Raw genomic sequence first — 26,348 nt, 5'->3', positions numbered from 1 at the left:
TATGACATCAAAGGCCTAGTGGTTGAGGTCCCTGGGATCAAAATTGACCCCAATCCTTACATAAATTGTTTGGTAACAGTTATACTATTCCTAAAAGCCATGGAAGTGGTGTTTAATATTGGAAAGGTGGTGCGATACTGCTTTTCTTGTTGCAGGAAACACCAAAACTCAAAGGGATTTGCTGGAACTTTGGGAAGGGCCTTGAGAAAACCAGTCCCTGGATGGCAAGGAATCTGGTCAACTTTGGTAAATTGGTAGGGCGTGTGACACCTCCCATTAGTTGGGATTTCACACCAAAGCAGGTGTTTGATCCTGATGAGGTGGTACGTCGTCTGGTAGAAGGGTGTTTATCTTACGAGGACCCAAATATGCAGTTTTTTGCTTTGTACTGGGACCTGGCAAGTGCCTATCGAACTGCTGTGGACTATGCTCGGAAGACTAAGGTTGAGGTGGAAACTCAAACCTTGCCACCTGAGACCAATGCCACTTCTACTACACCACCTGAGATACCTCTCGCCCCTGTAGTGAAAAGGAAGTCATGGGTATTGGCGCCCAAAACTTTAAGCCTACGACCAGATGGAGAGCAAAACAGGTCAGAAGATAACGGAGAGGGGACTGATACTGATGTCAGTGCCAGAACTCCACCTCCACGAGCAGCACCACCCCCAAAAATGGAAACTACAGAGTTGTGGTCAATGACCCCATCAGAACTCTGGGACTTACAAAAAGATTACACTCGTCGGCCTGGTGAGCAAATTCTATCGTGGTTGCTCCGATGCCGAGACCATGGGGCTAGAGGTCACATATTGTCAACTGCTGAAGCAGAACAACTAACTTCCATCTCTGGAGACCGTGAACTTGATCGCTTAATTACAGAGGAGAAACCCGACCTCAGTCTTTGGGCGCGACTTGTCTTAAGTGTGAGACAAAGGTTTCCATTTAAAGACTATTTACCGTGCCCCACGAGGAGGTGGACCAAGATAGAAGACGCCATCCAGTACCTAAGAGAATTGGTATTGCTGGAACTTTTGTATGATGACCCTCAATACGATCCCGTTCACTGATGACCCAGAGGTTATTGCTTGCACAATGCCCATGTGGAAGAAGATAATCCAGGGTGCTCCTGCATCATATGTCCATACCTTGGCAGGAGTAATGCTTCCAAACATGCCAGAAACGCCTGTGAGCATGCTGTGTACGGTTCTGTGACATCTAAAAGAAACAGTAGAATCTAGGAATGAGTTTTCTAGAGACTATTCTGATTCTGGTTATAGACGAAGACCTGAGAGAGATGAGCCTTACGGGCGCTCTGATTATGAAGATGACTACGGAGACCACAGGGACAGACGCTACAGAGATAGATCAGCAGACCGGTCTTGACCATGATCTCGATCTTGGTCCCGGTCCCGCTCACGATCTCCTTCTGTCACACGCAGAAGGAGCGAAAACCCTAAGTGAACTGTGGTCCTATCTGCGCGTCCATGGAGAAAACATGAGGAAGTGGGATGGTGAACCTACTTCCAGACTTGAGGCCAGAGTGAGAGAACTAAAATGCAAGGAAGCCGACAAGAAAGTTGTCTACATAGTAGATGCAGATTTCTTTGAAAGAGAACTGAGATTCCCCAGATGCAGAGGGTCTGGAGTCCGTTTCCAGGATGACAAGAAAGCCTCTGAAAAGCTGAAACAAAGATCCGATGGTGAATGCTCCGACCAGAAGCAATAGAGGGGCCCTGCCTTCTGCCAGGAGAAGGAGAGGGACGAGAAAGATAACAGAGTTTACTGGACTGTGTGGGTTCGATGACCTGGCACATCGGATCCTCAGAGATACCAAGTTTTAATAGATACCGACGCACAGTGTACGTTAATGCCCTCAGGACATGTGAGCACAGAGACTGTTTCAATTTCTGGGGTGACAGGAGGGTCTCAAGAGCTGTCAGTGGTAGAGACCGAAATAAGCCTGACAGGAGACCAATGGGAAAAACATTCCATTGTGACAGGGCCAGAAGCCCCTTGCATTCTTGGCATGGATTACCTCAGGAGAGGATACTTCAAAGCCCTGAAGGGGTACCGATGGGCTTTTGGTATAGCCACAGTGACTGAAGAGGAATCCAAATGATTATCTGCCCTGCCCGACCTCTCAGAAGATCCTTCTGTTGTAGGATTACTGCAGGTTGAGGACCAACAAGTGCCAACAGCCACTAAGACAGTGCATAGGTGACAGTACCGGACGGATCGAGACGCTGTGATCCCCATCCATAAGATGATCTGCAAGTTGGAAAGCCAAGGGGTGGTTAGTAGAACACACTCACCCTTCAATAACCCCATTTGGCCTGTACATAAGTCAGATGGCGAATGGAGACTGACGGTGGACTATCGTGGCTTGAATGAAGTCACGCCGCCATTGAGTGCTGCTGTACCAGACATGTTGGAGCTCCAATACGAGCTGGAGTCCAAGACAGCGAAGTGGTATGCTACCATCGACATCGCCAATGCATTTTTCTCCATTCCCCTAGCAACAGAGTGCAGGCCGCAGTTTGCTTTCACGTGGAGAGGTGTGTAGTACACGTGGAACCGACTGCCCCAGGGGTGCAAGCACAGCCCAACAATCTGCCATGGACTGATTCAGGCCACACTGGAGAAGGGCAAGGCCCCAGAACATATCCAGTACATTGATGACATTATAGTATGGGGGGACACAGTGGAAGAAGTTTTTGAGAAAGGAGAGGAAATCATCCCGATTCTCCTTGATGCCGGTTTCGCCATTAAGAAGAATAAGGTCAAGGGACCTGCCAGAGAGATCCAATTCCTAGGGGTGAAATGGCAAGATGGACGACGTCAGATACCAACAGATGTCATCAATAAGATTGTAGCCATGGCTCCACCGACCAACAAGAAGGATGTCGAGAGTATCACAGAAAGGTGGTTGATAGAAAGAGGACACGAGAAAGATACTATAGCTCTGGTCCCACGGTAAGGGAAAACTATTGGAAGGTCACTGTATCTGTGAAACTGCATACGTGACAGAAGAATAGAATAAAGTGGATGGGAAAGCAGAGCAAATAGCAAACAAGTAACTATAAGAGTATGAAACAAAACAGCATTCACACAGCATTTGCGCAAATATGTTTTAGGTAATCAGAAACCAATGATGAGCTTAGCTTTTGTAATATGTATGAGGCTAATTATTAAACCTTTATAAGCACAAAGCACGCAGCAATAAAGTTGGATAAGTAGGGATCAATTCTGTGGTCGTGTGTGTCTTTATCCCGCCGTCTACAACAAATGGTGACCTCGACTTCTCGACTTAAAGAAACGGGGGAATCACGGTTGGATGGTAAGGTGTCGGAGCCTTAGCAGCGAGGTTGGTCAAAAAAAAGTTGACATAAAGAGCAACTTCGGACCTGGAGTGTTGTATAGGCGAGTTCTACTGTATGTACTGCCGGACCCTGAAAGGCTGCAACAGTGCGCTGATATAGGTATGGATAGGGAAGCAGCATATAGTTTATTTTCTGAATTTTTACAGAAAAAAGGGGTTAAAGATTAAGACTTGAAAAAGGAACTTCCTGAGTTACTTGATTATGGTTATGAAAAAGGGTGCTTTATTAATCCACATACTGTGCATTCCTTAGAGGAATGGCGCAAGTTTGGTGATAAAATATGGGAGGCTGTTTTAGATGATAACAAAGTTGCAAGTATAGAAGTGGAGGGTCGTGTAGCCAATGCTGTTCTGTCTGTTGTACAACTTCCACCAACAGTACAATGCCTAATAGGGAGAGATGTCTTAACTCAAATCGGAATGAAACTCTCCAATGATTACCCTTTGGGGGAGTAGCCATTGCTTGGTCTTTCCCAATTCCTATTACTTGGGTTGTTGATACTCCGGTATGGGTTAAGCAATGGCCTCTAAAACGGGAAAACCTGGAAGTAGCTCATAAATTAGTGCAAGAACAATTTGATCAAGGCCCTGGAATACACCCATATTTGTAATAAAGAAAAAATCTGGAAATTCACAAATGGAAACCATGGGGGCCTTACAACCTGGACTACCGAATCCTGCAATGCTTCCAATGGGCTGGTCTTTAGTGATTATAGATTTAAAAGATTGTTTCTTTACAATTCAATTACATCCTCGTGATACTAAACGTTTTGCTTTTACATTACCTGCCATCAATCAAGAAAAGCCTGATCAAAGGTTTGAGTGGACAGTATTACCACAAGGGATGAAAAACAGTCCTACCTTATGCCAACTATATGTGGATACTGCATTACAAGCCCTACAGCGTAGATGGCCTGACTGTATAATCTATCATTACATGGATGATATTTTATTCTGTCAACCTGAAGATTTTATGCCCCAGTAGATACAAATAATTCACAAACATTTGGAACAATTCAAATTAATGATAGCAGATGAAAAAATTCAAACGACATCACCATGGAAATATTTAGGTTGGACTATCTCCCGACATGCTGTTATCCCACAGAAATTGATATTTCAGTCAAAATTACGCACTGTGAATGATGCACAAAAACTTCTTGGTGATTTACAGTGGCTACATCCTGTAGTAGGGATCCCTGCTGACCTTTTGGTTGAATTACGACCCCTATTAAAGGGAACAGACCCAGTAACAAGGATTACTGTAACAAAGTACCAACAACACATACTCCAACAAATTTTAGACTGTGTCACTCAAGGTTGTGTCCGGAGGCTACAGTGGGATCTGCCTTTGGAACTTACATTCTGGGCTGATAAACGATATGTCTTGGGGGCCATCACACAGTCACAAACAGAAGCAGGGGAGGATATAGGTGTCATAGAATGGCTATTGACTGGCATACAACAGTCTAAAACACTCTTACAAAAAATTGAAATGTTAGCAGCTCTAATAAAAAAGGGTAGAGAGCGTGTATTACAGATTGATGCTCAGGAACCTGTACGTATATGATTACCAATGCAGAAAGATGTTCTTGATCGGTACCTAATTACTAATGATGTTCTTCAAGAGGCATTGTTGGGACTATCATGTCCTATAATTACCAGTAAATTGAACAATGTTCCTACAGCATGGATTGGCTCCTGGCACTGGATAACAAAGCCTAAAAAACAGGATCAACCGATTCCACATGCACGAACAGTTTATACAGATGCTGGCAAGAAATCTCACACAGTTGCCTTAACTTGGGTAGAAAAAGGAGAATGGAAACATGAAATCATAGCAGGAGAACCTACAGACTCATTGCAGACCTTAGAGTTGTTAGCAGTAGTCAGAGCCTTAGCTAGCATGAATAGGCCTCTTAACATTGTTACTGATTCATTTTATGTAGCAGGAGTAGTAAACCGGATAGAAGGAGCCCTAATTAAAGAAGTTCAGAATAAGAGATTATTCCAATTATTTTGTCAATTATGGTTAGCAGTAACTAACAGAGACCACGAATATGCTGTCATACATGTACGTAGTCATAAATGGGACATTGGATTAGGTGAAGGAAATGCTAGGGTGGACAAGTTAGTTTCCATGGCCACAGAAGATGAAGAAGAATTTGTCAAAGCGCAGAAAAATCATGAACAGTATCATCAAAATGCTAGAGGATTAAAGAGGATGTCTGATATTACCCTAAATGATGCCAAAAACATTGTTAGATCCTGTGCAGCATGTAGTAATCATAATAGTGGTGTAGGATTAGGTATGGGAGTAAACCCTAGAGGGTTAAAGAGTAATGAAATATGGCAAATGGATGTCACACATTATGCACCTTTTGGGAGGTTTAAATATATACACGTATGTATTGACACATATAGTCACTTCATATGGGCTACAGTTCAAACAGGGGAGAAAGCACTACATGTTAAGAGACATCTATGTGAGTGTTTTGCAGTAATGGGGAAACCTCAACAAGTGAAGACAGATAATGGACCTGCCTATACAGGTACTAGAGTACATCAGTTTATGCAAAAATGGCAAGTAGTTCATTGTACAGGCATTTCTCATTCACCCACTGGACAAGCCATTATAGAGTGGGCTCATCATACTCTGAAAACATATTTAGAAAAACACAGACAAGTTATAGATATAAAAGAAAGGTTGAGTAAAGTACTATTTGTGTTAAATCATCTTTGCATATTCGGGGACTAAAAGGTTCCCCCTGCAGTAACTCATTATATGACAGAGCAGAAAGTAGAAAGCCCACCAGAAGTATGGGTAAGATTTAAAGATCCATGTACAGGTATTTGGTAAAACCCAGCAAAAGTATTGTATTGGGGTAGAGGTTATCTCTGTGTGTCTTCACCACAGGGGTCTCTTTGGATACCTGCCAAGTGGACTCGAGCTGCTGTGAATGTTCCGATCCCTGACGGCAACGGAAGCGGAACGCAATCGAATCGAGACGAGAATCAGTCTTCTGTTGCTGCCCCGGATACGTGAGCTCAAAAGACTGCCCAAAGAGCTACGATCAGAGATATCACAATGTTCTAGTTATGAATCTTATATTCAATTGTTAAATGCACTATATCACTTTACGCTGAAAGACTTTGGAATTTGGCACTGTTTTGCTTGTAAAAAATCAGGATGCTTAGCTTGGGTTGCTATTAAGTGTCGTACTTGCGGAAATAAGTGGTGGATAGAACAGTATAATCTATCGGGTATCTGGTGTAAACTTTGTGCATATACAATATTATTAGAAACATGGCAGCACGAATTACAACAAACCACTGGTCTGCCACTAGCCGCAGCTTCACAACTATTTGAAAGCAGTGAGCAAAAAACCTTAGCATATTTATGCTGGGACACAAAGCATGTTATAAAGCGCATAGGTATCATAAGAGGTATTAAGATAATAGCTGCCCGTTGTCAAAAAATCACACCTCTGACGGTTATACTACCTGATGGACCCTTTCAAGGAAATACACAGAAATATTTAGACCTTTGTGTCAGGAAATATAATCACAGTATCCACAACAATATCTAAATTTTGTATAGAGGCGCATGTTCAGAGATTTAGAAGAAAATGATGATTTCCTTGTGGTTTTGGATTTTGAAGACAATTCTAATAACACAAGGGCATCCTAGTATCCCTATTGGGCCCAGAGAAAACATTTGGGTAACGTTTGCCAACCAAACAGGTCAAATGGACTTCTGTCTAAGTTTAGCCTCAGTGTCAGATCCTTTTCAAACGTGTTTAATTGGCATTCCTTACCTTGATACAAATGATTTTGCAGGGTGGGTTAGTTCTAATCATAACAAAACCAAAGTGGAACTAGCCTGCAATGTAACAAAAGAATGCACAAACGGCACCAAAGGTATGACATCTCTTTTGTTGGTAGCTAATCTGAACAGGACCATGACAGATAGCCCTAGTGAGTTACAGTTATTTGGAGCTGTGTATGGGAATGACTCTTGTTTTAGACTCAATATGAATAAGGAAAAGACCTTTCTACAATGGCAGCGAACGATTGGGAATGTATCCACCACAAACATAACAGCACAGAACCCTCAATACGATAATATAACCTGGTGCCAAGGCAATGTCAAAAAGGTGTCAGTGAATGTGACGAAGCCAAAATACTTACCACCTGGTTATTTCTTGATTTGTGGTAATAGAGCATGGTCTGGCATTCCTAAATACCCTATTGGTGGACCATGTTTACACCCACTATGAGAAAAATAACGCAGTTGAGAAGGAAAAATATTTGGAACAAACAAGACACTGAATTCGATAAATACTGTAAATCAGTAGAAAATCAACCCATCAAATTTTGGTCACCTACGGCAAACTTCTTTGCATCCATATTTACCCCCATTGGAGCAAAAAAGAGCCTGGTTCTTGTCCAAAGAACAGCTTGTTGGGCAAGGGATCAAATGAATAGAACCTCAAAAATTTTGGGAGAATTGACTCATGACTTTGATGAAATAAGACATGCTGTTTTACAGAACAGAGCAGCTATAGATTTTCTATTGCTGGCTCAGGGGCATGGGTGTGAAGAATTTGAAGGCATGTGTTGTATGAATCTTTCTGATCACTCTCAGTCCATTTACCAAAAACTAAAAGAAATGCAAGGTCATTTGGATGACTTTAAAGTCCAAAAAGATCCTATCAGGGAATGGTTAGCAAAGTTAGGCTTAGGACCATGGCTCGCTGAGATCACTAAGCAAGCTATTTCACTCTTGCTGATATTGTTAGCTGCTTTATGCGTTGTTCCTTGTGTTTTTAAATGTATACAGAACATGCTAACGAAGGCAATGAATGATGTATTTTTGACATTATCAAAAGAAAACGGGGGAAGTGTCGAGAGTATCACAGAAAGGTGGTTGATAGAAAGAGGACACGAGAAAGATACTATAGCTCTGGTCCCACGGTAAGGGAAAACTATTGGAAGGTCACTGTATCTGTGAAACTGCATACGTGACAGAAGAATAGAAATAAGCAGAGCAAATAGCAAACAAGTAACTATAAGAGTATGAAACAAAACAGCATTCACACAGCATTTGCGCAAATATGTTTTAGGTAATCAGAAGCCAATGATGAGCTTAGCTTTTGTAATATGTATGAGGCTAATTATTAAACCTTTATAAGCACAAAGCACGCAGCAATAAAGTTGGATAAGTAGGGATCAATTCTGTGGTCGTGTGTGTCTTTATCCCGCCGTCTACAACAGAAGGAGATGCAAGCTCTCCTGGGGGCCATAGGTTTCTGGAGAATGCACATCCCTGGGTATAGCCAGATTGTGAGCCCTCTTCACTTTGTGACCTGTAAAAAGAATACCTTTCAATGGGGTCCTGAACAGCAACAGGTGTTCAAAGAGATCAAACAAGACATTGCACATGCCGTGGCTCTTGGACCAGTTCGAACGGGACCAGACGTGAAGAACGTACTTTACACTACAACTGGAGATAAAGGTCTCTCCTGGAGCCTCTGGCAAAAGGTGCCTGGTGAGACGCCACGGCGACCACTTGGCTTCTGGAGTCGAAGCTATAGGGGTTCTGAAGCCAACTACACTCCTGTGGAAAAGGAAATTCTGGCGGCCTATGAAGGCATACAAGCAGCCTCAGAAGTGATTGGCACTGAAACACAGCTTCTCCTAGCACCCCGACTACCAGTCCTGAATTGGATGTTCAAAGGGAAGGTGCCCCCTATGCATCATGCCACCAATGCTACGTGGAGCAAGTGGATAGGCTTGATTACGCAGCGTGTACGATTGGGAAGCTCAAATCGCCCTGGAATTCTGGAGGTTATCACCAATTGGCCTGAAGGTGGGAACTTCAGTCTGGCAGAAGAAGAGCCAGTGAGTCGAGCTGAAGAAACTCCGCCATTCGATCAGTTGCCAGATGAAGAAAGGCGTTATGCCCTTTTCACTGATGGTTCTTGCCGTATTGTAGGAAGGAACCGGAAGTGGAAAGCAGTCGTTTGGAGTCCCACCCAACGAGGGGTAGAAGCTACTGAGGGTCAAGGCGAGTCGAGTCAATTTGCAGAACTCAAAAGCGTCCAATTGGCCCTGGACATTGCCAAACGAGAAGGATGACCAAGACTCTACCTCTACACTGACTCGTGGATGATAGCCAATGCACTATGGGGATGGTTAGACTGATGGAAGAAGATGAACTAGAGGTGTGGAGGAAAACCCATTTGGGTTGCTTATCCCCAGGAAAGAAAGACTGGAAGCTTTTGTTTTTCATTGAAGTTGGTTTCCCAACCTGGAGACTCCTTGGGCAGCAAGAGCTTTCTGTGCTGGCACCTTTGTCAAGTTTACATTAAGAAATGACCAAAGTGGTAAAAAGCAGTCTGTAAAAAGTGCGTGTACGTGTGTGTGTGTGTGTCAGTACAGTGACCACCGATGAATGAAAGGAGTGAATGAATAAAAAGAGTTGTTTGACTGGTCAAATAATAAAACACAAAACACCTCACAAAATAACATTACCTCAGCGACAAGGTCACATTTAAGAAATAATAGTTTGCTAAGATTACCCTGTTTTTTAAATAAAGTTGAATCCCTCAGTTAAGAAAACTCTCAGATTAATAAAGTTATAAGCTTATACACAGTTAGGATAAGATCCCTAAGTTAATAAAGTTTTCCCTCCAAGTTGCACTACCCTATAGGAATATAAGAAGGTTTTAAAAAGGTTTACAATAGAAGTATAAGAAGTCGAGCAAGCGATGTGCTAAGATCATTGCAAGCTTCGGCAGTTTATAATGTTTTGATTGTTTGAATTGTTGTTTGCACTGTTGTTTACACTGTTATCGTGACTTCTTTTAGATATTTAGGAGACAGGTGTTGTGGGAGGCATGTCTAAAGGCACAAGAGATGTGCCGAGGCAGAAAAGCCCAAGAGAGCATGCCCCGACATAAGTAATCTGGTTGGTTAAAGAAGTCACATGGATTGTAAGAATAAAAGAGTGCGGATTGGCGTACCCGATCTCCGCTGGTCTCCTGGAAGACAATCTCATCTACTGGATCAAGGACAACCCGGAGCCAGTGGTCTTCCGACTGTGCTGCGAAGGGGTGCAGGTGAAGCTGAGGGTCAGCCCCCAGGAGCTGCATTTCAACAAGCTGCTTCTGCACAGGTGAGTCATCCCACGGCTGAGGGCACTCCAAGGCTTGTGACGAAGAGAAGAGGTTTGACTCTGGTTCCAGAGGCTCAGATAGAGCTGCTTCAAGTCTCATTCAGTGGCCAGGCTGGTGTGACCACCGAGCACTGATGCTGAGTGTCTTCCTATCTCTGCAGGACTGACACCCAGACCCTGGTCCTGAGAAACGACAGCCCACTGCCCATGGCATGGCATCTCAGTGGGCTGGACGACCTTGGTGAACACTTTTCTGTATCGCAAGGTGGGGGCATCGTTGGGCCCCGCACAGACTTTGAGGTGAAGTTGGATTTCAAGGCCGAGAAGATTGGCATCATGAATAAGATGATCCGACTAGAGGTGAGAGGGACTTGGGCCTTCCTGGCAGAGCAGGGCAGAGCAAGCCACCGTGTGCTCTTAGGGATAGAGTCAGGAAGAGCTGCACCTGACAGACACGGGGGTGCTGTGGCCCCAACTTCTGCCTCTGCGCTGGGTTGGCCGGGTGCCCAGGCTCTGCATCCGGAGCCTGTACCACAGCCACCTTGCTGCTGTGCAGGCTTGAAGGCTGTTGTTTGGTTGTACAGACCAGCACTCCCTCTGGACCCTTTCTGTGATTTCGTTCCCTGTGGTTTAGAGGCTGCATTTCAGCAAACATGCGAGGTGATTGACGAGGAGGGTGTTAATTGTCAATGCCACCTGCTCTGGGACACCTCGCATTTCTTGTGGTTGTGTTTACAGCCCTGGGCCTCTCAAGGGTGCTTTAGCAGCACCATTCCCTGCTGTGGGAGTGCAGAATTGGGCTGATAAGGTTTCCTACTGCAGCAGAATCCCCCTCACAGGGGCAGCCTGTGAGATGAACAGGTTAAGAAAACTTGGGAGTCCACAAACACTTGTGTGCTGGTTTAAAAGTTAACCAGCAGGGAAATGAACTCAACTCAAAAGAGAGATTGCAAGTCAGAATAACAATTTAATAAAATAATACAATAAGCACAACTACACAGACAAGCAATTGGTCTCAACCCACAAAACCCAAATGTACAACCTGGCACCCCAGGGCACAAACAAAACAGTGCTCCCTGGCCCCCCCTGAGTCCAAAGCAAAGGGAGAGGGGAAAAAGAAAACCTGCTGGTGGGAGAGCTGCTGCAGTCTGGCCAAAGTGGTGATTGCAGTTCAGTTGAGGGTGGTGGTCTCAGTCTGGCTGAGAGCGGTGAGCTGCAGTCCTCCTCTGGATCCCACGAGAGGAGAGAGTGCAAGGTTCTGAAGCTCCAGGTTTATATATTCTCCAGCTCAGGCAGCAATGCTTAGCCCCTCCCCCAGAGTGGGGAATTCCATAAAAGGATGTTCAGTCCTTCCCTCAGAGTGGGGAATTCCATAAAAGGATGTGAGGGTGCTCAGTCAGGGAATTCCACAAAAGGGCATGAGGACAGGAGCATGGGGGGAGGGGGGGGGGCACCTCGCAGGCCTCTACTGACAACAGTTTCTGGGAAATGGCATGGAGGGCTATAGAATACACAGTTTTGGGCTACACCCATCCAATGATGAATCGGTCCCCGCTGTTCTAACTAGGACAACTTGTCAAGCCAGGGAGGCCATGGGGGAAGCAGCTGGCAGAGACAAGGACTTAGAGGCTGTCTTCCAAAAGAATGGTCTAAGCAGTGTTTGTTTCTTGCTGCCTCAGGTTTCAGATACAGAAAACATCCTGGGCATTGTTCAGGCTGAAACCATCAAAGTTTCTGTGGAGGTCTACGATGTTAATCTGAGCATCAACATGCCTGAAGGTCAGTGGATGCCTCCCAGACAACACAGTCCGGGTGCATTTTACTACCTTGGCAGGTGGGCAACCAAAGCCCTTGGGAGGGGATGGCATAGCAGGCAAGGGTGGCACAGATCCATAAAGCACAGACCTTGCAAGCTGTGTGAAGTAAAGCGCTGTCAGGGCACCAACAGCCTTGAGTCTCTCCCGTCTGAACTTGGAAATGTGCAGCTTCGTGTGCAGATTGCATTTGGTGCTTTGGAACAACAGTCATCTGAACAGGCAGTTGGCAAGTCCCAAAGGCTCAGCACAGAACATAAAGTAGCTGGATTTGTGCTTGGAAACAAGGAAATGGAAACCAAGCTCCTTGGCTTCTACCCTGCAGATCCTTGGAGTAAGAAGAGAAAGGGCAGCCAAGTAGCTAGAGAACACTTCTGAGAAGGGACACTTGCCATCCAAGAACTCCAACGGTGTAGCTTGTGAGCTGGTGTGCTCTGCAGCAGCTCACAAATATTCACCATTTCTTACCTCGCTCTGCGGGTTTTCTGCAGGTCCAGATGGTAGCTTGGAATTTGGAACCATTAATGTCTTGGATAATAAGAAGCAAGTCCTGAGCCTGAAGAACAAAGGCTTATACGACATTGAGTACAGGTGAGTCCAGCTGCCTGATGCTGATCTTTTCCTCAGGCTCCCAGGTCTGCGTTCTCCCTCTGTCCATGGCTAGAACCTGTTCCCGTGCTGCTCCCTTTTCTTTTTTTTCTGGTCCTATGCAGAGTCCTGGCTGTGCTGGTGGCACCTGTACTTTCAACTGCAGAGGTCTTCATTCTTTCCCTTTCTCCACAGTTTCAAGCTGACCACTGGAAGTGCCAAAAGGGGCGACTTGGAATCTCCCTTCACTGTCCAGCTGCAGAGGGCTGTGCTGAAAGCCTCCCGACCACCTGTGAAAGTTGAGGTCCTCTTCCACCCCACGACTGAAGTGTTTCTCGAGAGCAAACCCATCCTGCTCTGCCAGGTGAGCTGCCTGGGCCTGACTGTGTTAGCACAGTGTGTCTTGGGAGCATAAGCAGGAGAGGTGTCTTGTGCAAAGCAGGTTTTAGCTGGGGCATCCTCTCTCCTACACACCCAAACAGAGACTTCCAAAACCATTTGGGAGGCTTTGTAAGATGCTGGAAATCTGGCTCTGGAAGAGGCCTTTAAAAAGGGAGGGTGAGCTGCTGGAGACCTGAGCTGGGGTCAGGGGACAGGGGTAGAGGCTAGCCTCTCTGCTGTGTTTACCAGCCCCTCCTCTGGTTGCAGGTCATTGATCTCAAATGGGGTCAAGGAGGCGAGACCGTTGCCACCATCCCAGTGAGGGTGTCGGCGAGAGCTGTGTACAGCAAGTACAGCATCGAGCCTGCCTCGCCCATTGACTTCGGTGCCATGGTTCAGGGCACCAAGAAGAGCCAGGTCCTAATTGTGGAGAACAAAGGTGCTCTTAACTTCAAATTCCTCATCCGCCAAGCACCTCCACTGCAAAGGTAAGAGAAGACCTGCCCCAGCCTTTCTGTCTGAGGAGGCACCACCACACAGCTGATGTGTGACAGGCAGCCAGACCTGGGTTATTGTCCATTTGGATCGCTGGCTTGGGAAGAGGGAGCAAAACAACAGCTCAGTATCCTCATGCGTGGGCCAAAGCTGGTGACAGAGCTGCTCTGTCCATGAGCTGCAGCAATGGGTGCTGCAGGCAGCTCTCCGGGGGCCATCGGGAGCAGGAAGGGTTTCCTGCACGGGGAGGAAGGCCAGCTTTGGCCTCAGACAAAGGGAGGGGAACTCAGCATGACAGATGTCTCTGCTTTCTCCTCTCAGTTCACAGCAAGAGGAATCTGCCCCCTCGATCAGGGAAAGAAAACGTTCCACACAGGTGGGTGGTTCCTGCTCCTGCCCAGTGTGTGCTGCTGCAGGGGATGGGGGAGGATGCAGCTGTGCCCAGGCTGGGGGTAGGACAAGGTCTGTGGGATGGAGAGTCCATTATCTGCTCAGTTCCACTGACAGTCCCATGCTCTGGCTCTGACCTGCAGTTGTGGGGTCAAGAGAGGGGAGCAGGCCCTGTGTTTGGTGGCTGCTAGCCAGCACAGATCTGTGAACACCACAGGAGCAAACTGTCCCCATCTGAACTCCCAATCCATAGAACATTGACAACTTTGCTTTTTCTTCTTCCCAATCCCCTCCCTCTCTGCCGTCATTCAGTCCTTTCTGCTCTCCTGTACCCCTGGAGGTTGAAGGATCCCAGCTACCACCTTCATTCTTTTCCCCAAACTCCTTCCTCTCTTCCACTCGGGACAGGCTTGCAGCTCCTCCTGGCTTGTTCATCTCATCCTGGGGCTGCCTTTGGGCTGTGGAGTCATCCTTCCCTGCCCTACCACTGGGTGCTCGGGCCCAGCTGGAGGCCGAGGCGTGGCATCCTCCTTGCTGGGAGTGTTCAGGGCACAGCTGTTGGGCATCAGCCTGTCCTGGTGCTCTTTCTGCAGGCTCAGCTCACTGTAGGCATGTTCACCGTGTCCCCTTGCTCTGGCTCCATTGGTCCTTGGGGCCAGCAGAAGATCACAGTGGATTGCAACGCAGGAGCAGAGGGGAAATGTGAGGAGCAGCTGTACATTGACATCAGCAACAGAGACCCCAAGGACAATCCCCTCGGCATTCCCTTTACCCTGACTGCCGAGTCCTGCTTCCCAGGTGCGTGCTGTCCACAGGTTGCCATGGGCAGTCCTGCTGCTGATCAGCACCTAAACTTGCTACTTGGATAGAGAGGCACCCTGGTCCTGAAGTCCCACCTTAAAATCCTCAGAGGCTGCAGTCCTTGTCAAGTCCACCAGTGGGGAGAGGCTGGGAGGGATGTGTGGAAGCATAAAAGCAATGCCCTTTAAGACTGAGGTTGACTGAGCTCCATCCTCACTGACTGAGCTTTCTCATCCAAGGCTGGGTTTTGCAGTCACCTGGACAGAAAGGGCTTATCAAGCCTTCTGAGAGGCCAGCTGGGTCCAAGTAAATTCAGAAAAGAGATTCTCCAGCCTCAGGCCTTCCTCTGATCTGTCTGCAGCACTTGTTGAAGACGTCACATCCATCTTTGAGCAGTACCCGATCCACAGCAATGTCAATCTCCGCCAGATGTTACAGTCGGTGCAAGGCAACGGTGTGTTCATCAGAGATGATAACAAATTCATCTTCACCAAAGTTCAGGTTGGGCAACGGGTCACGGCTCGCTTCAAGATCTCTAATGGCAGCAGTGTCCCATGTGACATGGTCCTCTCCATCAAAGCCATGCCTGGAGAGGTAAGAACAAGAGGCCAAGGTGAGCGCTGCTCTCTAAAGGCCATGTGAGAGCCTGCCTTGTTCTCCAGAGTCGTTGCGTTCTCTGGCCCAGCTGGACCAGTCCAGCTCAGTGCAGGTCAAACTACAGGGCAGAGCAGCAATGCCAGGGGGGCACTTGCATTGAATTCCACATCTCTCAAGCAAATTTTGGCTCACGCTTCTGGGTCTTTGGTGGGAATCCTTCTGAACATCTCTCGAAAGCACACTCAGAGAGGGGCTGTTACAGACCGATGGGGCAGAGCTCAAAGCAGAGCATTTCCTGGTTTTTCCTTCTCTTGAAAGGCCAGTCCGGGGTTATTTGCAGGTGTTTCCATGCCATCCCAACCTCTCACATGTGCTGGGGTGGCTGCCCAGCCCTCAAAGCAAGCTTTTGCTCGCCTGGGCATTGGCGCAAGGTCAGCATCCCCTGGGATGGAGGAGCCTGCCCAGGGAAGCATGAAGCAAGACAGGCTGTCTGGGGCTGTTCCCAGGGATGCATCTAGGAATGTACTGGGTCACACTGAAAGATGTGACACTAAAACTGCACTGTGGGTTCCTCCCCAAGCCTCACAGCCTCATCAGCGACATCTTCAAGCTGGATCCTGTCGAGATGAGCATTCCCGGCTTATCCCACACCTTTGCTACAGTGACCTTCACTCCAGAACAAAAGGAGGACTACCAGTGCACTTTCACAGCTTCCCCTGTTAGCCCAAAAAGGTAGTGACCCTCTGAAGTATTGGGGAGACCGTTCCAGTAGCTGCCTCTCCTCTAATGCTTTCAGTACCCTTAGGCAGAGTACTTGACATGGTTTCTGTGCCTCTCCAGTAGCTCCATGAAGATGAAACCCCAACATCTGACCTTCACTATCAGTGGAGAGGGGCACGTGCCTCAGGTGACAGTCAAGTGCCCGGGCCTTCGGAGTAAGAGGGGAAACCCTGTGCTGCGCTTCAGGAGGCTCCTGCTGGGGGATTCACAGACACTCCCCCTGGTCCTTTGAAACAATGGCATCATACCCACCCAGGTAAGGACCTGCTCAGGGAATGCTCTGGGCTGGGAACAAGTGCTTGTCCTGTGAAGGAAAGGTCCCAAAAAATGTGATTTTCTGTTCAGTCTTTCCTCATCAGTTGAACACAAGGCAAGAAAGGTGATGGGGTGTTTTTCCCCCATCTCCCAGCTCACATTTTGTTCTCATGTGGGCGTGTGTGACGTCCCAGTTCTGTGAGATTGCATTTGATACTGGTTGACTCCATTTTAATTAAACTTAGTTGTGGTTCTGTTACATTCTGTTCGTGACTGACTGTCCTGTTTGGCTCTATGGCAGTTCTATCCATATGCTTCTGAATACCCTTTTTTCCCTGTGTGATTTCACGTAACCTTTGTGCTGAGTGCTGTGTTTGAGGTGGGGAGGTGGTCTGGGTTCCCCGCGCTGGACCAGCGGCTGTACGGGCTCAACCCCCGTGCCAGCCTCTACTCACACCAATGTCATTGTGCTCTGTGTTCCCTTTTCTCAGTTTATAGTTCATATCATGGATCACAAGGGAGTTTTCTTTATAAAAGCCAGGCAGTCCGCATTCCACGTCTTCCACATTGGGGACATGGAAAAGGACTCCACTGGAAAAGGTAAATTCATTAACCGTGCAGCATGATCATTCACAGAGGGAAAAGGTGTGCATTGCTCTTGGCTTGTCTAAGCAGCAGCCACACGTTGGACATAGTTTCTTGCCTTTGTCTCTCTGTCCCGCGAGCTTTTCTTGTGGACTCCTTGCAGGGTTTCCTCCTAGCAAGTTGTAGGAAGTTTTTCTGTTCTTTGAGACATGGTGGGTTGAGCTGTGGGGGACTATCACCACCTCAGTGGACTGGCTGAGGTCTTTGCTGCATGTGGGAAGGTACCAGCCTGAAGGGAGGCAACCCTTGAGCACACAGGCCAGCCAGCAGAAGCCAAAACTTCTCCTTGGCTCAGCCTTCGGTATGGCAGGAGCTGGCTGGAAGCAGATGGAATGAGGGCTGGGCGTTAACCTGAGGTTAAGCCGCTTAAGTGGTGATATGTGTGATGGTGGCATAGTCTTGTGAACACAGGAAGAGGGTCTGGAACCACTGGTGGGAGAATCTGTGCTTAGAAGCAACTGATTCCAACCTCTTATTCCTTGTATACCCCAGGGAAATATTTCCTCTGTACAGCTCTATCACTTAACTCTGATTCCCATTGCCGTGCAGCCAAGAAGCGTCCCAAGAAGCCTTACCTGCTCCTGGAACACGGGCAATCAGCAGAGTTTGACGTGTTTTTCAAACCCACCCTGGCCCAATGTCTGGAAGGGAAGATCCGTGTGCCAGTGTCAGGCAACAGTGAGATCGACATAGAGCTGGTGGGTGAAGGCCACAATGATGACTTCACCCTTGATAACCTCCCTGGACTAGCAGAAGACAGCCAGAAGAGCAATGCTGAGGGCAATCTGGAGGACGACATCATTGAGGGTAAGAGAGGAGAGGCTGCCAAGGTAGAGCAAGGAAGAGGAAAATGTCTGATCATGTGTGTCCTCTCTCTAGCCAGGGCTGGGCTGTCACCCACTGGACCTGGGAGCCTGTGAGCTTGCCAGCCGTGCACACAGAGCAGTGTGTGCTGTGCTGCTTGTCACTGGGCACAGGCACAGCCAGGGGCTTGGGGACCTCCCAGAGGGAGGGAGGGAGGCTTGGAGCAAGGAAGAGCTGAACATACACGTGTCTCTTAAAGTGAGGGGGGTGGATGGACCTCACTGCATGCTGAGATCTCTTGCTCTCCTTCTTCACAGCTGCGAGAGTGAATCACATTGAGTTTAGCGATTGTGCAGTCAGGGAGCTCTTCGACAAGACCTTCACAGTCACCAACCGCAGCAAGGAGGAGGTGATGTGGTTTGAGTGGCTGCTGGCAGATGCCCCATTCCAGTTCTCCCCCAAGGTGAGCTGGGACAGCCCTGCCTTTCCCGGTTGCTCAGGCCCTTTCCTGGTGTTCCTGGGAGCTGGCAGGGAGTCACCACATACCAGTGAGAGCCCATTCCAGTGCCATGCAGGAGATGCAATCCCTGTCTTTGCTGGGGCAGGGCTGTCAGCCCAGCAGAAAAGGCTCCACGTTCTGGGAGGGAACACCTTCTGTTCATATTTTGCTCTATCAAATCTCACATAAATCCTCACTGAGGTGCTGATTCCCAGCACAACTGCTCGCCATATCAGCCCCTTTTGCTGTCAGTGCTGCCCTTGCCAGTGTTTCCAGTTTGGTCTTGACTTTCTGGTTCTCCCTAGGTGGGACACCTCCAACCTGGCTGTGCCAAGAATATCAGAGTGACCTTGAAATCCAAGGTCCCGGTCACCGTCAAAAGGCACTCTGTGAATTGTAAGGTGGCCATGATCAAATACCAGTTGCCGTCAGAGGAGGTTTACGACTGGGATGACAGAATGCGCACTGAGAAGTGGGAGGATACCACCGAGAGACTCCCGGGAGCCCGCTGGCCTTTGAAGCGGAGGGTAAGAAGCACAGCAGCAAAAGCTCACCGAACTGCTGCAAAAGGACCTGCCGACAGCAGCAGAGCACCAGCGCTGCTGGCAGAGCAGCTCCTGCCTCCCCTGGGCATTGGCTCCAGCAGGGAGGTTCACCAGCAGTGCCTTTTAGGGAGAGGCGGATGCACAGTGAGCGGGTGGGCTCACACCACAGGGGGAAGCCTTTGGGCAAGAGACCTTTATCCACACGCAAACTACCGGTCTGCACCACGAGCCAAGTGTTGCAGCCTGTGTTGAGTGGGAGGTCACGTTTGATTTTATCCCATTTGACAGTGTTAAAATCTCTTCATCTGATTTGGTGCCTTGTCACCCACAAGGAGTTAATTCCACTGCATTTTGTCTCTTGTTCTGAAGGGGAGAGCAGCACAAGTGCTCTTGTGCGTACACCGGTGAGCTCTGAGCTCTGCCTACACCGACACCAGAGATTTTAGTTGTGGCCTCTGTGTTGTGGGGGATATCTCATTATGGAGCAGCCCAGGCCCTGTGTGATAGTACGCAGGAGTCTGGAGAAGCATCATCTCCAGAAAGTCTTGCTTTTTCTATCATTGTTGCCAAACACACTTATCTTGGTGAAGGTTCTTTCTGAGTTTCTGAATCATTGTGAGTCCTGTAAACCCAACTTCCCCATCAGGGCATCAGCAGTTGGAGACTTTCCCAGTGAGATCATTCACATCCCAAAATGCCCACAGCCAGCTCCCACCCCACATGTACAATCTGGAGAGCACTTTCTCCTAAGACAAGAAGGAAAAAGTTCTTTCTAGGACTAGTCAGTCCTGGGCTTCTCCATCAACAGGGCTCTAGCAGGGGAACTTAATCCTAATGTCAAGACCTGCTGGATTTATAGGGGACCAGGGAAAAGGTCAGAGGCTCTACAGGGTTGAAGCACAGGAACTGACAACTGGCCATAATCCCCAAGGGTGTATTAATAGCCGTGGTGGTGACTGCTTTGATCAGTGGGTAGAAACCAATACTGTAGTACACCAGTCCAATTTTGTCATCTTTCCAGGGAAATAAACCTGAATGTCCTTTCTATGTGGCCAAGTTTGGAGGCCAAAAGGTTTCCCTGCTCAGCCTGGCTTTCTGGGCTCTGCTCAGTGATTCTTCCCTCCTCTGCCTGCAGGTGGTCAAGGCAGTCCCAGAACCACCTCACACCGTCCTGGAGAAGAGCAGCCACGAGGTCAAGCTTGTCCTCAGTGCTCAGGTTGACTACGCCAAGTTCAAACTGGACACGGTCGAGGTTCAGCTGAAGCAGACTGAGCTCTTCCAGACAGAGATAAGCACATGAGTGCTGGGCACCATGTTGGCCCTTTCCTCCTAAACTTGCAGACTTTGAAATACTTTGTTTGGGCCACCCAGGGCAGGAATTCTGAAAGTGGCAGAGTTGCCTGGGGAAGGTTGTACCAAGAGCCCACCAGACAGTGTTACTTTAGTACTTGCTTTTTATTCCTCCTCCTTGTTTTTCAGTTTCCGGATGTCCAATACAGGCAATGTAGCCCTGAAATACTGCTGGCAGGAGAATCTGGAGGAGGAAATACCATCAAAGAGTTCTGGGAGGTCGTTCTCGTCCACTCAGACATGTAAGTGTTTGGCTCTGGGTGGTGCCTGGGCCATTTCAGTTGGTAGCTGAGGGCCTGGGGAGAAGACCCTGCCACTTCACCCCAAAACATTAATTGCTTTTTCATCCCTGTCCACTTCCCAGCTGCAGCTGGAGAGTTTTCTCCTTCGTCCTTCTCTACCTTTTAGCCCCTCCTGTTCTTGCTCTGCCACTTGTGCTCTGCACAGGAGCTGAGCTGGGCTCCAGGGACAACCATGTGCTGGGTCAGGACTAGGAAGGGGGACATCAGGGCACCTCTTTGGGAAGTCTCTGAGACTGGGAAAAACCAGGGTGGAACAAGTGAGCTGCCCTGCAGCCGCTGTCTGTATGCAGTTCCCCACTCCAGGGCAAATGCAAAGTCACTGTCTAAAACCAAGCCTCCTGCCCCGGCATGGGAGTGTGTGCTGCAGGTGGAGACCCTGCTCCCAGCCACTCTGTCTCCTGCTGAAAGTACTTGGCCAGAGGCGCTCCAAGTACAGCCCAACTCTCTTCTATCCACTTGCAGCAGGAGGCAGAGTTGTTGGGAACAAAGGATTTTGTCTTTGAAAGATGTCTTCTTTCCTCCTGCAGGTGATTTCTTGTCCTCTGCTGCTGAGGATCTCTGGGAAAGGAATTGTGCAAGGCTGGTGCAGCAGGCATCGCCACTCGAGTCAACTCAGCCCCAGTCAACTCAGCCCCAGCCAACTCAGCCTCAGCCAACTCAGCCTCAGCCAACTCTGCACCTTAGCTCCTCCCCGGAATGGTCTCCAACTCCCGTCAAGGACCCACCGCTGTTCTCTATCGAGCCCCACTGCGGTACCATCCCTGCTGGCCAGAATCAGATTTTCCGTGTGAAATTCTTCCCGACGTGTGTGGGGGAATTTAAGGCCGAAATGGTGTGCAGGTAGGAAATGTCCATGTGCTTTCCAATCCATGCTCCTGGTGGGTACCACAGAATGGGCCATTGGGTGCACCCTCCCTGCTCAAGCAGGGTCACCCCAGAGCACATGGCACAGGATTGTGTCCAGAGGGTTCTGGGATACTTGCAGTGAGGGAGACTCCACACCCTCTCTGGACAACCTGTCACCTGCACAGGAAAGAAGTTCTTCCCCATGTTCAGGTGGAACATGTTTTGCATCAGGTTCTGCCCATTGCCTCTTGTCCTGTTGATGGGCAGCACCAAGCAGAGCCTGCTCCATCCTCTGACAGCCTCCCTTCAGTCCCTCTGACTGGGGTGGGTGAGCGTGCAGCCCTGGGGACAGCCAGCCCCAGAGAGGCAGCAGGAACACACAGCATACAGGAGTACAGAAAGATGATCATCTGGCCAAGGCCAGATGTCTGTGGAGATGTCTGTGGATCTGTGTGGAGACAATGGGAAAAGACACTGTATGAAACACTAAGCTCCTGGAGGGCTGCAAAATCTGGAATGGGAGATCCAGAACGGCTGTCAAGGGGCCAGCCAGTCCTTAGCTATGCTTCCTTATGGGACAAGCACAGCCTCCTTCTCTACCTGGAGCCCCGTGTGCTACAGTTGGTCCCCAGGCCCATAACTGGTTGTGATTCTGCCCTTCCACCTCTGCTGCCTCCATGGCAGGGAGTGCAGTTCTCTTTCATTTGCTGCTCGCTTCTTGCCTGGAGAGAGGATGTGACACTGTGTGCTCTGTGAGGAGACAGGCGAGCAACTGGTTGGCTGAAAATGTTCACTGGCTAATACCAGTCCCTTTCTTCCTAGAGTTCATAACCTGAAGCCGTCTCAGAAGAGCCCACGGGTGTTGGTGATGGGGAAAGGGTGTGAGCCGAAGGCTGATCTGAAATGCTTTACATCACTGCAAAAAGGTGAAACCCAGAGCAGCAAACCCAAGAAGAAGGTGCAGCGCTCAGCAAAACTAGAGTGACACCATTTGTGCCATGGTTTCTCCTGCTCATGGTTTCCCAGCCTTCAGCAGAGACCTCCCCAGCTACTCTTCAAGCCCCAACACCCACCTCTACCTCATCTGTGTACTACCTAATAAACTGTGTCTCAACGCACGAGTTTTCTCACTGTTACTCTTCCAGTTCTCTCCCACCTCCCCGGGCGGGGAGTGAGCAGGTGTCTGTGTGGTGCTTGATTGGGAGCTGGGGCTCAACCATCTCCAGGAAAGCAGTTGTGATCAGACATCACCCCCATTGCACCGCAGGCTGCTCTACTCTCTTAGGAATTCCCATTCCTTGGCCTTTGTGTCATGGGTGGGGTGGTGAAGTGTCCCTTGGTCACACCAGGAACTCTGTACAACTAATGTGGGAGTAGCACTGGCTGTACCAGGAACTCCAGTTGCTTGGCTAAAGGCTGGGGTGAAAGCCAAGAGTGGCAATGATCAGTTGTCCCCTGACAGCCTTGGAGCATTCGCTACCTGAACCATAGCCTGAGGGGAGCGCTACCATTGCCTCAGTAATTATTACAATCCAGCTTTCCTTGGGAATGGAAGGTTCAACCTTCACTGTCCCTTGCTCCATTTCCAAGGTACTTCCCAACTGTCTCGATTTAATGAGACTGGAGTATTTTGTTAAGGAGGAGGAGTTATGAGGAAGACCAAAGTCCTCTCTCTAAGCAATTGTAAAACCAAAGTTAAGAGGTTTCAATTGAGGAAGTACGGAGAAAGAAAAAAAACCAAACAGCCCTTTATTAAAGGATATATGTATATTGGCAGAACAACAAAAGAACACAAAAACAACCACAGAATAACCGTGTACCCAAAAACACCCTTCCAAAAGGAAACAGTTCCATACTTTCTGCATTTCGGCGCCATTCTAACCACAGCTGGCAGGGGGCACTGCAGGAACCAGCAGTGCTCGGTGGTGGCCGGCAGGGGGCGCTGTTGGGCCTCAGTGTAAGGGAGGAGCTGGAAATGGGGATTTTCCCCCCACACACCAGGAAGGGGAAAAGGGGACAAAGGGGACAAAGGGGGCTCTTCCCAAGAAACTCACGCTGTCCACAGCTGGCTATGGCCAGGATTTCCCGTCTTTCATCGATGGACGCACGCCACTGCCAACACGGGAGTGGAGGAGAGAGAGGGCGACCTCCTCCCCAAAGGGTTCCTCTGCAGGTGGGTCAAACCTCTCTGATGAAATCCGAGCAGGTCTGGGCTGGGGGCAGAACAGGGCACAGGAAAACAGAGGCAAACCAGGGCCAGAAAACAGCCAGGTGACCAGGCCAAAACCAAAGCGAACCCTCCAACACACACCTTTCTCCGAGTTAGGGCAAAAGTGAAGTGCCTCTCGTTTCTGAGGAGTCTCGGAGTCCCCACCGTCTTCAGGTTGCTGTCAGCTTGGAATGTGGATCTCCTGGTTAGTTCCTTTGTGTGTGTCAATTTCCCTAGGCAAGCACCTTTCTTTTACATTGATGCAGGGGAAAGAAAAAAATTCCCCCTTGGTTTTTTAGAACAAGTAAACTTATGACACCAACATCAGCCACCATCCCAGAGCTTAGCTGGCTAAGACAGCCCGTGCCAGTGACAGGCAGAAGAGAAGGTTCTGTGGAGACCTCATAGTGATGCCGAGAAAAAGCAGCAGCAGTAAAACCCAAGAGCCACAGGTGCTATTAAGCCGGTATTTGTTATTTCAGCTCCACCACCCGCACTTCAGGCCTAGAGAAAGACTCCACACACCAGCACACACGGGACTGCAGGAGGAGGGCAGCTGGACCAAGCTCTGCAGGAAGGTTTGGGAATCCAACAGAGGCCATTTGCTGCAGGGAGGTTTGCAAAGGGAGGGAAGAACAGAATTCGTGAGCCTGCATGACCCAGCTTTGCCACAGAGATAAGGGAACCTTGACTTGCTTGGTCAGAGGGGATTTTATTAAATAGAATGCCTGGGTATAGAGGAGAAAAAAAAGGAAGGAAATGGGTAAATACCAGCCCCTTGTAGAACAGTCTGGCTTACATTCCTTGTCCAGATCTTGAAGAGATGCATTTAATGTAAGAATGAGAAGAAAGAGGGGGAAAAAGGAGGAAAGTGATGAAAATGGGGAAGCAAGGCAAGGCAAGGCAAGGAGAAGCAATCCAAACAAAGCAAGGCAAGGCATGGCTCAGTTCTTAGACCTTGGTGAGATAGATTAATCTCAGTTCTCCTCACATGTGGGAACTCATCCCCTGGCACTCTGTAAGTATACAAAGATCTGGGAGACTGTCCAAGATCTGAATCATTCACCTTTGCATGGTGAGGGGTGAATCCCATAGGAAGTAAACCAGGCTTTTCTCTTCCGGTGAATCCAGTGGCTCTGATGTATCCATGGGGCATTTTAGCGGGACAGGTAAGGAACAATTTATGCAGAAATAACCAGGGTTCCTAACTTTGCTACAAGACAGTTTCATGCAAGCAGTGCCAGTGTGTCCTGCAGTTTTCAGTCATCCAGAGAAGAAAGTGGTTCAAAGAGGGTGATCTCCCCACCATACCTGATTTGCCTGAACAGATCAGGCTTTTATAACTTCTGAGAGAGTCACGGATCATTCAACATTCCCGACCTTGCTGCTCTGTCCCTGGGATTCCTGAGCCCTCACAAATCCAGCCCAGGGCCCACTCGCTCCCATCCCAGCCCTGCAACACTCCCCAATGCCCTGCGAGCCCTGCAGAGGCCCAGCAATGCTCCTGCTGCCCGGGGAGCTGAGCCCTCCCTGTGCATTCCCCACCCTCCCAGAGCACAGGGACTCCCTGCAGGGCTCACTGGCAGGGGGGGAGCTACAAGGCAGCAGCTTCTCCATGGCAGATGTCTTCTAAGGAAGACACAACTCAGCTGAAAAGGGGTTTCAGGAACTCAGGTTGGCCTGGGGAGGGAATGTCCTCTCCCAGGCGAGGGCTGAGGATGCTGTTGTGTCTCAGCCAGCACTAACACCCATTGAGAAGTCTTCTTAAACTCGGAGGTGTCACTGGTGAGAACAGCAGGTCAGAAACCATCGAGTATCCAATTAGCCAAGGGAGAAGCACAGGGTATTTTTTCAAGAGAAAAATCTGAATTCCCACAAACACATGGTCCTAATCCTTTGCTTATTTTCCCACGATATTTGTGCCATTTTCCTGTGAGTTTTATCAAATAAAATTCCCAAGATCAAATTAAAGTTTGCATGAGAGAAAAGTCACCATGATTGTTTTCTAATCTACCAACTTCATAATAGAAATACACAGAAAAATTAAATATTCTTATTTAAAACCAAAACAAATCATTGAGATACCCACATTTATGTTAATTTGATGCTTTAACCCAAAGCAACCATTCCCATGCAGATTATCCACATGTGAGCAATCCCTCCTTGTTCCCAAATGTTGTCAAAGATGCAGCCTCCTCTTTTTAACTCTCAGGTGTCTCCGTGCTCCGAAGATCTCAGGTGGAGCCCAGGGCAGGCCAGCTTTGCTCCCAGGAACCTGCCAGAGCCCTTCTTAGGTGGTGCCAATCTCACAGGCAGCGTTTCCCAAAGCTGGAGGAAACCTGAAAAGGAAGGAAACTTCCCCAAAGCGAGCCAGGCTTTTCTCAGCATCTGAGCTGCTGCCCAGAGCTTTTGCCTCCCTGCACTCACGGCCTCCAAGGATCTGCTGGAGAGTCCCTGGGGAGGCTTTGTCAGGAATGGTCCTTGGGGGGCT

The 26,348-nt window shown here is 48.5% G+C and overlaps 1 protein-coding gene and 1 long non-coding RNA gene across 2 annotated transcripts; both read left to right on the top strand.

The window, feature by feature from the left end:
- Window positions 1-5,879: 5,879 nt before the first annotated feature.
- LOC113940198 (hydrocephalus-inducing protein homolog) lies at window positions 5,880-17,169 on the top strand. The gene is made up of 14 exons (XM_027631305.1): window positions 5,880-5,928; window positions 9,375-9,446; window positions 10,430-10,556; window positions 10,718-10,916; window positions 12,236-12,335; window positions 12,862-12,961; window positions 13,154-13,322; window positions 13,607-13,827; window positions 14,156-14,210; window positions 14,818-15,022; window positions 15,387-15,619; window positions 16,203-16,354; window positions 16,463-16,658; window positions 17,149-17,169. Exons 1-13 carry the CDS (start codon window positions 5,880-5,882, stop codon window positions 16,632-16,634), a joined length of 1,854 nt encoding a protein of 617 aa, XP_027487106.1. The 3' UTR covers window positions 16,635-16,658; window positions 17,149-17,169.
- Window positions 17,170-21,487: 4,318 nt separating this feature from the next.
- On the top strand, window positions 21,488-22,766 carry LOC113940199. Its single transcript, XR_003525416.1, has 2 exons — window positions 21,488-21,642; window positions 22,471-22,766. It is a non-coding gene; the product is annotated as an uncharacterized LOC113940199 (long non-coding RNA).
- Window positions 22,767-26,348: the final 3,582 nt, after the last annotated feature.

Source organism: Corapipo altera, unplaced genomic scaffold (assembly GCF_003945725.1).
Source record: "Corapipo altera isolate COAL_440 unplaced genomic scaffold, ASM394572v1 252, whole genome shotgun sequence".
Classification (NCBI taxonomy): Eukaryota; Metazoa; Chordata; class Aves; order Passeriformes; family Pipridae; genus Corapipo; species Corapipo altera.
The sequence above is the reverse complement of the archived record's forward strand: the minus strand, read 5'-3'. Positions and strand labels throughout refer to the sequence as shown.

Coding starts and splice junctions, on each gene's coding strand:
- LOC113940198 (XM_027631305.1), top strand. CDS start 5,880: ATGGGGAAACCTCAACAAGTGAAGACAGATAATGGACCTGCCTATACA. Junction 5,929..9,374: donor TAATGGACCTGCCTATACAG/GTACTAGAGTAC, acceptor GCCGTATTGTAG/GAAGGAACCGGAAGTGGAAA. Junction 16,355..16,462: donor TCCCCTGTTAGCCCAAAAAG/GTAGTGACCCTC, acceptor GTGCCTCTCCAG/TAGCTCCATGAAGATGAAAC.